Source organism: Meleagris gallopavo, unplaced genomic scaffold (genome assembly GCF_905368555.1).
Source record: "Meleagris gallopavo unplaced genomic scaffold, MGAL_WU_HG_1.1 scaffold_1, whole genome shotgun sequence".
NCBI lineage: Eukaryota > Metazoa > Chordata > Aves > Galliformes > Phasianidae > Meleagris > Meleagris gallopavo.
Window position 1 is genome coordinate 149,804 of NW_028147015.1, and position 15,029 is coordinate 164,832.

The 15,029-nt window shown below is 54.6% G+C and overlaps 2 protein-coding genes across 4 annotated transcripts in view; one reads left to right on the plus strand and one right to left on the minus strand.

Annotated features, from left to right (window-relative positions):
• GPAA1 (glycosylphosphatidylinositol anchor attachment 1) overlaps nt 1-1,414 on the plus strand; it is a 27,951-nt gene extending 26,537 nt beyond the window's left edge. The window contains 1 exon segment of the mRNA XM_085215047.1: nt 1,353-1,414. Coding sequence (XP_085071173.1) covers nt 1,353-1,414 — 62 coding nt within the window.
• A 1,659-nt stretch (nt 1,415-3,073) lies between these two features.
• Nucleotides 3,074-15,029, minus strand: part of SLC39A4 (solute carrier family 39 member 4) — a 33,585-nt gene continuing 21,629 nt past the window's right edge. For all 3 annotated transcript variants that reach the window (XM_085215053.1, XM_085215052.1, XM_085215051.1), the window contains 3 exons: nt 12,908-13,069; nt 8,176-8,244; nt 3,074-3,632 (listed from right to left, as the gene is read on the minus strand). In XM_085215053.1, the coding sequence (XP_085071179.1) occupies nt 3,537-3,632; nt 8,176-8,244; nt 12,908-13,069 (327 nt within the window). In that variant the 3' untranslated portion in view covers nt 3,074-3,536. The remainder of the gene's footprint in view (nt 3,633-8,175; nt 8,245-12,907; nt 13,070-15,029) is intronic.

The following is a 15,029-nucleotide window of genomic DNA, read 5'->3' on the forward strand; positions in this document are numbered from 1 at the left end:
TTTGGGGTATGGGGTCACGTGTGGGGTTATGGGGTCACGTATGGGGTTATGGGGTCACTTATGGGGTCATGTGGGGTTATGGGGTCACGTGTGGGGTTATGGGGTCACTTATGGGGTCACGTGTGGGGTTATGGGGTCACTTATGGGGTTATGGGGTCACTTATGGGGTCAGTGTATGGGGTTATAGGGTCACCTATGGGGTCACGTGTGGGGTTATGGGGTCACTATGGGGTTATGGGGTCAGGTATGGGGTCACGTATGGGGTTATGGGGTCACCTATGGGGTTATGGGGTCAGTATGGGGTCACTGTGGGGTTTGGGGTCACGTATGGGGTTATGGGGTCAGGTATGGGGTCACGTGTGGGGTTATGGGGTCACTTATGGGGTCACGTGTGGGGTTAGTGGTATGGGGTTTGGGGTCACTTATGGGGTCACTTATGGGGTTATGGGGTCACTTATGGGGTCACGTGTGGGGTTATGGGGTCACGTGTGGGGTTATGGGGTCACTTATGGGGTCACGTGTGGGGTTATGGGGTCACGTATGGTCATATGGGGTTATGGGGTCAGGTATGGGGTCACGTGTGGGGTTATGGGGTCACTTATGGGGTCATGGGGTCACGTGTGGGGTTATGGGTGGTATATGGGGTTATGGGGTCACTTATGGGGTTATGGGGTCACTTATGGGGTTATGGGGTCACTTATGGGGTCACGTGTGGGGTTATGGGGTCACCTGTGGGGTTATGGGGTCACTTATGGGGTCACGTGTGGGTTATGGGGTCACCTTTATGGGGTCACGTGTGGGGTTATGGGGTCAGGTATGGGTCACGTGTGGGTTATGGGGTCACTTATGGGGTCACTGGGTATGGGGTTATGGGGTCAGTATGGGGTCACGTGTGGGTTATGGGGTCACTTATGGGGTCACGTGTGGGGTTATGGGGTCACTTATGGGGTTATGGGGTCACTTATGGGGTCACGTGTGGGGTTATGGGGTCACCTATGGGGTTATGGGGTCACTTATGGGGTCACGTGTGGGGTTATGGGGTCACTTATGGGTTATGGGGTCACTTATGGGGTCACGTGTGGGGTTATGGGGTCACTTATGGGGTCACGTGTGGGGTTATGGGGTCACTTATGGGGTCACGTGTGGGGTTATGGGGTCACTATGGGGTTATGGGGTCACTTATGGGGTCACTGTACGGGTTATGGGGTTACTATGGGGTTATGGGGTCATTATGGGGTCACGTGTGGTTATGGGGTCACTATGGGGTCACTTGGGTTATGGGGTCAGGTATGGGGTCACGTGTATGGGGTTATGGGGTCAGGTATGGGTCACGTGTGGGGTTATGGGTCTAGGGGTCTATGGGGTCACGTATGGGTCACTTATGGGGTCATGGGGTTATGGGGTCACTGGGTAGGGTGTCATATGGGGTCACTGTATGGGGTTATGGGGTCACTATGGGGTTATGGGGTCACTATGGGGTCACGTGTGGGGTTATTGGGTCACGTATGGGGTCATTATGGGGTCACTATGGGGTCATGGGGTTATGGGGTCAGGGTTATGGGGTCACGTATGGGTTATGGGGTTATGGGGTCACGTGTTGGGTTATGGTATGGGTCACGTATGGGGTTATGGGGTCACGTATGGGGTCACGTTAGGGGTTATGGGTCACCTATGGGGTTATGGGGTCACTTATGGGTCACTATGGGTTATGGGGTCATATGGGGTTTTGGGGTTATGGGGTCACCTATGGGGTCACTATGGGTCACTTATGGGTTATGGGGTCACTTATGGGGTAATGGGGTCATTATGGGGTCACTATGGGGTCATATGGGTTTATGGGGTTATGGGGTCACTTATGGGGTCACTTATGGGGTTATGGGGTCATGTATGGGTCACTTATGGGTTATGGGGTCAGAGGGGTTATGGGGTCATTTTTGGGATTATGGGTTATGGGGTGTCAGCTATGGGGTCACTTATAGGGTCTTATGGGGTCACTTACGCTATGGGGTCGCTTATGGGATTATGGGATCAGGTATGGGGTCTCTTTTGGGGTTATGGGGTTATGGGGTCACTTATTGGGTCACGAATGGGGTTATGAGGTCACTTATGGGGTCACTTATGGGGTTATGGGGTTATGGGGTCAGGTATGGGGTCACTTATGGGGTTATGTGTTCACCTATGGGGTCACGAATGGGGTTATGGGGTCAGTTATGGGGTCACTTATGGGTTTATGGGGTTATGGGGTCACCTATGGGGTCACGTATGGGGTTATGGGGTCACTTATGGGGTCACGTGTGGAGTTATGGGGTTATGGGGTCACTTATGGGGTCACGTATGGGGTTATGGGGTCACCTATGGGATCACGTTTGGAGTTATGGGGTCAGGTATGGGGTCACTTACGGGGTTATGGGGTTAGTTTATGGGGCAGCTATAGGGCAGTTATAGGGTATGGGGCAGCTATGGGGCAGCTATAGGGCATCTATGGGGCAGCTGTGGGGCACTTATGGGTCAGCTATGGGGCAGCTATAGGGCACTTATAGGACAGTTATGGGGCAGCTATAGGGCAGCTATGGGTCAGCTATGGGGCACTTATGGGTCAGCTATGGGGCAGCTATAGGGCACTTATAGGACAGTTATGGGGCAGTTATAGGGCAGCTATGGGTCAGCTATGGGGCACTTATGGGTCAGCTATGGGGCAGTTATGGGGCAGCTATTGGGCAGCTATAGGGCAGCTATGGGTCAGCTATGGGGCACTTATGGGTCAGCTATGGGGCAGTTATGGGTCAGCTATGGGGCAGCTATAGGGCGGCTATGGGCCAGCTATGGGGCACTTATGGGGCAGCTATGGGGCAGTTATAGGGCAGTTATGGGGCAGCTATGGGGCACTTATGGGTCAGCTATGGGTCAGCTGTAGGGCAGCTATAGGGCAGCTATGAGGCAGCTATAGGGCACTTATAGGACAGTTATGGGGCAGCTATAGGGCAGCTATGGGTCAGCTATGGGGCACTTATGGGTCAGCTATGGGGCAGTTATGGGGCAGCTATTGGGCAGCTATAGGGCAGCTATGGGTCAGCTATGGGGCACTTATGGGGCAGCTATGGGGCAGTTATGGGGCAGCTATTGGGCAGCTATAGGGCAGCTATGGGTCAGCTATGGGGCACTTATGGGTCAGCTATGGGGCAGTTATGGGGCAGCTATGGGGCAGTTATAGGGCAGTTATAGGGCAGCTATGGGGCAGCTATGGGGCACTTATGGGGCAGTTATGGGGCAGCTATAGGGCAGCTATGGGGCAGCTGTGGGGCAGCTATGGGACAGCTATGGGGCAGCTATAGGGCACTTATAGGACAGTTATGGGGCAGCTATAGGGCAGCTATGGGCCAGCTATGGGGCAGCTTATGGGTCAGCTATGGGGCACTTATGGGTCAGCTATGGGGCAGTTATGGGGCAGCTATAGGGCACTTATAGGGCAGTTATGGGGTAGCTATAGGGCAGTTATAGGGCAGCTATGGGGCAGCTATGGGGCACTTATGGGTCAGCTATGGGGCAGCTATGGGGCAGCTATGGGGCACAGCCCCACTCGTACTGTTGCGCTGCAGTTCATCGTCGCTCAGAGCGCTGTGGGGCGGCTGCTCCTATGGGGTCGGGGGGGGGAAAGGGGAGTGGGTGCCCCATAGCGCTGCCCCAAAGATCCCCCGGCCCCATAGATCCACCCCATAACCCCCCTCACCCCATAGCCCTCCCAGCCCATAGATCCACCCCATAACCCCCCACCCCATAGTGCCCCCACCACGAAGCCACTCCAGACCCATAGATCCACCCTATACTCAACTCCCCCCATAACCCCATAACAAGTAGAACCCCATATAACCCCATACAACCCCATAGAACCCCATATAACCCCATATAACCCCATACAACCCCATAGAACCCCATAGAACCCCATATAACCCCATACAACCCCATAGAACCCCATATAACCCCATATAACCCCATAGAACCCCATAGAACCCCATATAACCCCATATAACCCCATAGAACCCCATAGAACCCCATATAACCCCATATAACCCCATAGAACCCCATAGAACCCCATATAACCCCATAGAACCCCATAGAACCCCATAGAACCCCATATAACGCCACATAACCCACACAACCCCATACAACCCCATACAACACTATATAACCCCATATAAACCCACAACCCCATACAACACTATATAACCCCATATAAACCCACAACCCCATACAACCCCATACAACCCCATACAACCCCATACAACCCCATACAACCCCAAACAACCCCATACAACCCCATACAACCCCATACAACCCCAAACAACCCCATACAACCCCATACAACCCCAAACAACCCCATACAACCCCAAACAACCCCATACAACCCCATACAACCCCATACAACCCCAAACAACCCCATACAACCCAATAAAACCCCACATAACCTCATATAACCCCACACAACCCCATATTACCCCATATAACCTCATATAACCCCATACAATCCCATACAACCCCAAATAACCCCATAAAACCCCATACAACCCCACACAACCCCATAGAACCCCATACAACCCCACACAACCCCATATAAACCCACACAACTCCATGCAAGCCCATACAACCCCACACAACCCCATACAACCCCATACAACCCCATACAACCCCATAAAACCCCACATAAACTCATATAACCCACACAACCCCATATTACCCCATATAACCTCATATAACCACATACAATCCCATACAACCCCAAATAACCCCATAAAACCCCATACAACCCCATACAACCGCACACAACCCCATATAAACCCACACAACCCCATGCAAGCCCATATAACCCCATACAACACCATGCAACCCCATATAACCCCATACAACCCCATATAACCCCATATAACGCCATATAACCCCACACAACGCCATACAACCCCATACAATCCCATACAACCCCATACAACCCCATACAACCCCATACAACCCCATAGAACCCCATACAACCCCATAGAACCCCATAGAACTCCATACAATCCCATATAACTCCAAATAACCCTACACAACACCACACAACCCCATATAAACCCACAACCCCATCAACCCCATACAACCCCATACAACCCATACAACCCCATACAACCCCCTATAACCCCATACAACCCCATACAACCCCATATAAACCCTTACAAGCCGATATAACCCCATACAACCCCATATAAGCCCATACAACCCCATATATCCCCATACAACCCCATACAACCCCATACAACCCCATACAACCCCATACAACCCCATACAACCCCAAACAACCCCATACAACCCCAAACAACCCATATAACCCATACAACCCCTTACAACCCCATACAACCCCATACAACCCCATCAACAACCCATACAACCCCATACAACCCCATACAACCCCATACAACCCCAATCAACCCCATACAACCCCATATAACCCACACAACCCCAAATAACCCCATACAAACCGCACACAAACCCATATAACCCAAACAACCCCATGCAAGCCCATACAACCCCACACAACCCCATGCAACCCCATATAACCCCATACAACCCCATATAACCCATATAACGCCATATAACCCCACACAAACCCCATACAACCCCATACAACCACATACAACCCCATAGAACCCCATAGAACCCCATAGGACCCCATAGAACCCCATACAATCCCATATAACTCCAAATAACCACACCACACAAACCCCATACAACCCACAATAAACCCACAACCCATACAACCCTACAACCCATACAACCCATACAACCCATACAACCCCATACAACCCATACAACATACACCATTACAACCCCATACATACCCATAACCATAACCCATACAACCCCATACAACCCCATATAACCCCATACAACCCAACAACCCCATACAACCCCATACAACCCCATCACAACCCCATACAACCCCATACAACCCCATACAACCCCATACAACCCCATACAACCCCATACAACCCCATATAACACCATACAACCCCATACAACCCATACAACCCATAAACCAAACCCATACAACCCCATAAAAACCCCATACAACCCCATACAACCCCCATACACCCCCATAGAACCCCATACACTCCCATAGAACCCCATACACCCCCATAGAACCCCATACACTCCCATAGAACCCCATACAACCCCATAGAACCCATACAACCCATACAACCCCATACAACCCCATACAACCCCATAACAACCCCATACAACCCATACAAAACCCCATATAACCCATACAACCCTTACAAACCCCATAACAACCCCATACAACAACATACAACCCCATATAACCCCACACAACCCCACACAACCCATAAATCCCATACAACCCACACATACAACCCCATACAACACCCATAATACCCAATAAAACCCCATACACCTCATATATACCCCACACAAACCCAAATAACCCAATCCATAACCCATATAACCCCATACAACCCCACAACAACCCCATACAACCCCAAATAACCCCATACAACCCATATACAAACCCATACATCCCCACTATAACCACATAATGACACACCCACAAACCCCACACAACACCATAAAACCACATCATAACCCCAATTATCCCCATATAACCCATAATACCCCACACAACCCCCATACAACCCACTAAATCCCATAAACCCCAATAACCCGATAACCCCACATCAAACCCATACACCCAAATAACCCATACAACCCCATACCAACCCATAATAACCCCACACACCCCATAATGACCCCACACATCCATAATGACCCCACACACCCCATAATGACCCCACACATCCCATAATACCCCACACACCCCATAATAACCCCATAAAACCCATATGACCCCACATCCCATAATGACCCCATAAAACCCCATAATGACCCCACACACCCCATAATGACCCCACACATCCCATAATGACCCCACACACCCCATAATGACCCCAACCATCCCATAATGACCCCACACACCCCATAATGACCCCACACATCCCATAATGACCCCACACACCCCATAATGACCCCACACACCCCATAATAACCCCACACACCCCATAATGACCCCACACATCCCATAATAACCCCACACACCCCATAATGACCCCACACACCCCATAATGACCCCACACACCCCATAATAACCCCACACATCCCATAATGACCCCACACATCCCATAATAACCCCACACACCCCATAATGACCCCACACATCCCATAATGACCCCACACATCCCATAATAACCCCACACATCCCATAATGACCCCACACATCCCATAATGACCCCACACATCCCATAATGACCCCACACACCCCATAATAACCCCACACATCCCATAATAACCCCACACATCCCATAATGACCCCACACATCCCATAATGACCCCACACACCCCATAATGACCCCACACACCCCATAATGACCCCACACATCCCATAATGACCCCACACACCCCATAATGACCCCACACATCCCATAATGACCCCACACACCCCATAATAACCCCACACATCCCATAATGACCCCACACATCCCATAATGACCCCACACACCCCATAATAACCCCACACATCCCATAATAACCCCACACATCCCATAATGACCCCACACCATCCCATAATGACCCCACACACCCCATAATGACCCCACACATCCCATAATGTCCCCTGCAATCCCATAATGACCCCACACATCCCATAATAACCCCACACACCCCATAATAACCCCACACATCCCATAATGACCCCACACATCCCATAATGACCCCACACATCCCATAATGACCCCACACACCCCATAATGACCCCACACATCCCATAATAACCCCCCATGACCCCTCATAACCCCACACATCCCATAATAACCCCCCATGACCCCTCATAACCCCACACACCCCATAATAACCCCCCATGACCCCTCATAACCCCACACATCCCATAATAACCCCCCATGACCCCCCATGACCCCACACAATCCCATAATGACCCCACACATCCCATAATAACCCCACACATCCCATAATAACCCCACACATCCCATAATAACCCCACACATCCCATAATAACCCCACAATAACCTCACACCCGTAACCGCTCCCCCTCCCCCCCCGCCCCGTTCCCGCGCTCACCCCGCTCAGTTTCCGCTCCCCGCTCCCCTCCTCGCTGGGCTCCATCGGCTGCTTCCGCCGCGCTCCGACCTGCGGCCCACAGCGCTCCTTAACCGCCCTAGAGCGCTCCATTGTGCCCCATAGCGCCCCATAGAGCTCCATAGCGCCCCATAGCGCCCCAGAGCGCCCCATAGAGCTCCGTAGTGCCCCATAGCGCCCCATAGAGCTCCATAGCGCCCCATAGCGCCCCATAGAGCTCCATAGCGCCCCATAGCGCCCCAAAATCCGCCCCGTAGAGCTCCATACCGCCCCATAGCGCCCCAAAATCCGCCCCATAGAGCTCCATAGCGCCCCATAGCGCCCCAAAATCCGCCCCATAGAGCTCCATAGCGCCCCATAGCGCCCCGAAATCCGCCCCGTAGAGCTCCATAGCGCCCCATAGCGCCCCATAGCGCCCCATAGCACCCCATAGAGCTCCATAGCACCCCATAGCACCCCATAGAGCCCCATAGCACCCCATAGCGCCCCATAGAGCTCCGTAGTGCCCCATAGCGCCCCAGAGCGCCCCATAGAGCTCCGTAGTGCCCCATAGCGCCCCATAGCGCCCCATAGAGCTCCATAGCGCCCCATAGCGCCCCATGGAGCTCCATAGCGCCCCATAGCGCCCAAAAGCGCCCCGTAGAGCTCCATAGCGCCCCATAGCGCCCCATAGCGCCCCATAGAGCTCCATAGCGCCCATAGCGCCCCATAGAGCTCCATAGCGCCCCATAGCGCCCCAAAATCCGCCCGTAGAGCTCCATAGCGCCCCATAGCGCCCCAGAGCGCCCCATAGAGCGCTCCATAGCGCCCCAAAATCCGCCCCGTAGAGCTCCATAGCGCCCCATAGCGCCCCATAGAGCTCCATAGCGCCCCATAGCGCGCCATAGAGCTCCAAAGCTCCCCATAGCGCCCCATAGCGCCCCATAGATCTCCATAGCGCCCCATAGCGCGCCATAGAGCTCCAAAGCTCCCCATAGCGCCCCATAGAGCTCCATAGCGCCCCATAGCGCCCCATAGATCTCCATAGCGCCCCATAGCGCGCCATAGAGCTCCAAAGCTCCCCATAGCGCCCCATAGAGCTCCATAGCGCCCCATAGCGACCCATAGCGACCCATAGCGCCCCATTGCGCCCCATAGCGCCCCATAGAGCCCAAAGCACCCCATAGCGCCCCATAGAGCTCCATAGCGACCCATAGCGCCCCATTGCGCCCTATAGCGCCCATAGCACCCCATAGCGCCCCATAGCGCCCCATAGAGCCCCATAGCACCCCATAGCGCCCCATAGCACCCCATAGCGCCCCATAGCGCCCCATAGAGCCCCATAGCGCCCCAAATCCGCCCATAGCGCCCCATAGAGCTCCATAGCGCCCCATAGCGCCCCATTGCACCCCATAGAGCTCCATAGCGCCCCATAGAGCCCCATAACGCCCCCAAATCCGCCCCATAGTGCCCCATAGAGCTCCATAGCGCCCCATAGCGCCCCATAGCGCCCCATAGAGCCCCCAAATCCGCCCCCAAATCCGCCCCATAGTGCCCCATAGAGCTCCATAGCGCCCCATACCGCCCCATAGAGCCCCATAGCCCCCAAAATCCGCCCCATAGCGCCCCATAGAGCTCCATAGCGCCCCATACAGCTCCATAGCGCCCCATTGCGCCCCAAAATCCGCCCCGTAGAGCTCCATAGCGCCCCATAGCGCCCAAAATCCGCCCCGTAGAGCTCCATAGCGCCCCATAGCGCCCCAAATCCGCCCATAGAGCTCCATAGCGCCCCATAGCGCCCTATAGCGCCCCATAGAGCTCCATAGCGCCCCATAGCGCCCCAAAATCCGCCCCGTAGAGCTCCATAGCGCCCCATAGCGCCCCATAGCGCCCCATAGAGCTCCATAGCGCCCCATAGCGCCCCATAGAGCTCCGTAGTGCCTCATAGCGCCCCATAGAGCCCCATAGCGCCCCATTGCGCCCCAAAATCTGCCCCATAGCGCTCCATTGTGCCCCATAGATCTCCATAGCACCCCATAGAGCTCCATAGCGTCCCATAGCGCCCCATAGAGCTCCATAGCGCCCCATTGTGCCCCATAGATCTCCATAGCGCCCCATAGAGCTCCATAGTGTCCCAAAATCCGCCCCATAGCGCCCCATAGCGCCCCATAGCGCCCCAAAATCTGCCCCATAGCGCCCCATAGAGCTCCATAGCGCCCCATAGCGCCCCAAAATCCGCCCCATAGCACCCCATAGCGCCCCATAGACTCCAACGCCCCATAGCGCCCATAGCGCCCCTGAAACCACCCCATAGAGCCCCATAGAGCCCCATAGCGCCCCATAGCGCCACATAGCGCCCCATAGCGCCCCATAAATTGCCCCATAGCGCCCATAGTGCCCCAGAAACCACCCAATAAACCGCCCCATAAATCGCCCCATAGCGCCCCTTAACACCCCATAAACCGCCCCATAATCCCCACCCCATATCCCCACCCCAGACCCCCCCACATCTTCGCCCCATAACCCACCCCATAACCTCCCCCACCCCATATCCTCACCCCATATCCTCACCCCATATCCCACCCCATATCCCCACCCCATAACCCACCCCGTATCCACCCCCCATATCCCACCCCATATCCCCACCCCATATCCTCACCCCATAACCTCCCTCACCCCAAACCCCCCCACCCCATATCCCCACCCCATCATCCTCACCCCATATCCCCACCCCATAACCCACCCCATATCCCACCCCATATCCGCACTCCATAACCTCCCTCCACCCCATAACCCCCCACCCCATATCCCCACCCCATATCCTCACCCATAACCTCCCCAACCCCATATCCCTCCCCCACCCCACCATATCCCCACCCCATATCCCCACCCCATATCCTCACCCCATAACCTCCCCCAACCCCATATCCCTCCCCCACCCACATCCCCACCCCATATCCCCACCCCATATCCCCACCCCATAACCCCCTCCACCCCATAACCCCCCCATATCCATATCCCCACCCCATAACCCCTTCCCACCCCACAACCTCCCCCACCCCATATCCCCACCCCATATCTCCACCCCATATCTCCACCCCATAACTCCACCCCATATCCACCCCCCATATCCCACCCCATATCCTCACCCCATATCCCCACCCCATATCCCACCCCATATCCCCACCCCATATCCCACCCCATATCCCACCCCATATCCCACCCCATATCCCACCCCATATCCCCACCCCATATCCCACCCCATATCCCACCCCATATCCCACCCCATATCCCCACCCCATATCCCTACCCCATAACCTCCCCACCCCATATCCCCCCCATATCCCACCCCAAACCCCCACCCAACCCACCCCAACACCCCATATCCCACCCCATATCCCTACCCCATATCCCTACCCCATAATCCCTACCCCATATCCCACCCCATATCCCCCACCCCATAACCCCCTCACCCCATATCCCTCCCCCACCCCATATCCCCACCCCATATCCCCACCCCATATCCTCACCCCATAACCTCCCTCACCCCATATCCCTCCCCCACCCCAAATCCCCACCCCATATCCCCACCCCATATCCTCACCCCATAACCTCCCTCACCCCATAACCCCCCCATATCCATATCCCCACCCCATAACCCCTTCCCACCCCCCAATTATCCCCACACCCCATATCCCCCCCATATCCCCACCCCATATCCCCACCCCATATCCTCACCCCATATCCCACCCCATATCCCACCCCATATCCTCACCCCATAACCTCCCCCACCCCATAACCCCCCCACCACCCATATCCCCACCCCATATCCTCACCCCATAACCTCCCTCACCCCATAACCCCCCCACCCCATATCCCCACCCCATATCCTCACCCCATAACCTCCCTCACCCCATATCCCCCCCATATCCCACCCCCACACCCCCCCACAACCCCCCCACACCCATATCCCCACCCCATATCCCCACCCCATATCCTCACCCCATAACCTCCCTCACCCCATATCCCCACCCCATAACCTCACCCCATAACCTCCCTCACCCCATAACCCCCCCACCCCATATCCCCACCCCATATCCTCACCCCATAACCTCCCTCACCCCATAACCCCCCCACCCCATATCCCCACCCCATATCCTCACCCCATAACCTCCCTCACCCCATAACCCCCCCACCCCATATCCCCACCCCATATCCTCACCCCATAACCTCCCTCACCCCATATCCCCCCCATATCCCACCCCCACACCCCCCCACAACCCCCCCACACCCCATATCCCCACCCCATATCCCCACCCCATATCCTCACCCCATAACCTCCCTCACCCCATATCCCCACCCCATAACCTCACCCCATAACCTCCCTCACCCCATAACCCCCCCACCCCATATCCCCACCCCATATCCTCACTCCATAACCTCCCTCACCCCATAACCCCCCCACCCCATATCCCCACCCCATATCCCCACCCCATAACCTCCCTCACCCCATATCCCCACCCCATATCCCCACCCCATAGCCTCCCTCACCCATAACCCCCCCACCCCATATCCCCTCCCCATAACCTCCCCCCCCATAACCCCCCCACCCCATATCCCCACCCCATATCCCCACCCCATAACCTCCCTCACCCCATATCCCCCCCATATCCCACCCCACACCCCCCCACAACCCCCCCCCACCCCTCCATCCCATAATACCCCCACCCCTCACCCAGCACTTGGCCCCCCTGCCGGCGATGCGGAGGCTCCTCTCCAGGAGGAAGAAGCACAAGATGGCCGCCAGCACCACCACCAGCTGCCACGGCTGGACACGCGTGTGCTCGTGCGCGTGCTCCTCCTGCCCCGCCTCCTCGTGCGTGTGCAGCTCTAGGAACTGAGGCGCGCACGCGTGTCACAGGCGTGTGGTGCGCTCAGCTCGGCGCGTGTGGTCACGTGGGTGGTCATGTGGGTGGTCATGTGTGTGGTTATGTGTGTGGTCATGTGTGTGTGTCTGGTTCATATGTGTGGTCATGTGTGTGTGTGTGTGTGTGTGTGGTCATGTATGTGGTCATGTGGGTGGTCATGTGTGTGGTCATGTGTGTGTGGTCATGTGTGTGTGTGTGTGGTTATGTGTGTGGTCATGTATGTGGTCATGTGTGTGGTCATGTGTGTGTGTGTGGTCATGTGGGTGGTCATGTGGGTGGTCATGTGTGTGTGTGTGTGTGTCGTCATGTGTGTGGTCCCATGTGTGTGGTCATGTGTGTGTGTGTGTGTGTGGTCATGTGTGTGGTCGTGTGTGTGTGTGTGGTCACATGTGTGGTCACGTGTGTGGTCATGTGTGTGGTCATGTGTGTGTGTGTGTCTCATGTGTGTGGTCATGTGTGTGGTCATGTGTGTGTGTGTGTGTGTGGTCATGTGTGTGGTCGTGTGTGTGTGTGTGTCTCATGTGTGTGGTCACGTGTGTGGTCATGTGTGTGTGTGTGTGTGTGGTCATGTGTGTGGTCATGTGTGCGTGTGGTCATGTGTGTGTGTGTGTGTCGTCATGTGTGTGGTCACGTGTGTGGTCATGTGGGTGGTCATGTGTGTGTGTGTGGTCATGTGTGCCCTCATGTGTCTGGTTCATATGTGTGGTCATGTGTGTGTGTGTGGTCATGTGTGTGGTCATGTGTGTGGTCATGTGTGTGTGTGTGGTCATGTGTGTGGTCATGTATGTGGTCATGTGTGTGGTCATGTGTGTGGTCATGTGTGTGTGTGTGGTCATGTGTGTGTGTGTGTGGTCATGTGTGTGTGTTGGTCATGTGTGTGGTCATGTGTGTGGTCATGTGTGTGGTCATGTGTGTGTGTGTGGTCATGTGTTTGTGTGTGTGTGGTCATGTGTGGTCACGTGGTGGTCATGTGTGTGCGTGTGTCATGTGGTGGTCATGTGGTGGTCATGTGTGTGTGTTGGTCATATGTGTGGTCATTGTGTGTGTGTGGTCATGTGTGTGGTCAGTGTGTTGTGTGTGTGGTCATGTGTGTGGTCATGTGCGTGTGTGTGGTCATTGTGTGTGTGGGCAGTGTGTGTCATATGTGGTCATGTGTGTGTGTCAGTGTGTGTCATGTGTGTGGTCATGTGGTGTTGTGTGTGTGTCGTCATGTGTGTGGTCATGTGTGTGTGGTCATGTGTGTGTGTGGTCATGTGTGTGGGCATGTTGTGGTCATGTGTGTGGTCATGTGGGTGTGTGTGTGTCATGTGTGTGTGTGTGTGTGCATGTGTGTGTAGTGGTTGGTCATGTGTGTGTGTGGTCATGTGTCTGGTCAGTGTTGTGTGGTCATGTGTGTGGTCATGTGTGTGGTCGTGTGTTGTTGGTCATTGTGTGTGTGTGTGGTCATTGTGGTTGTGTGTGGTCTGGTCATGTGTTTGTCATGTGTGTGGTCATGTGTGTGTGTGTGGTCTGTGGTGGTCATTGTGTGTGTGTCATGTTGGTTGTGGGTCATGTTGTGTGTATGTGTTGTCAGGGGTCTGTGTGTGTGTCATGTGTGGTCATGTGTGTGTGTGTGTCATGTGTGTCATGTGTGTGTGGTCATGTGTGTGGTCATGTGTGTGTTGTGCATGTGTTGTGTGTCTGGTCTATGTGTGTGGTCATGTGTGTGATGTGTGTGTGTTGTGTCAGTGTGTGGTCATGTATGTGTGTGTCTGGTCATATGTGTGTCATGTATGTGTGTGTGTCATGATGTTGTCTGGTCTGTATGTGGTCATTGTGTGGTCATGTGTGTGTCATGTATGTGTGTGTGCTGTCATGTGGTGTCATTGTGTGTGTGTCTGTCATATGTGTGGTCATGTATGTGTGTGGTCATGTAGTGTGTCTGGTCAT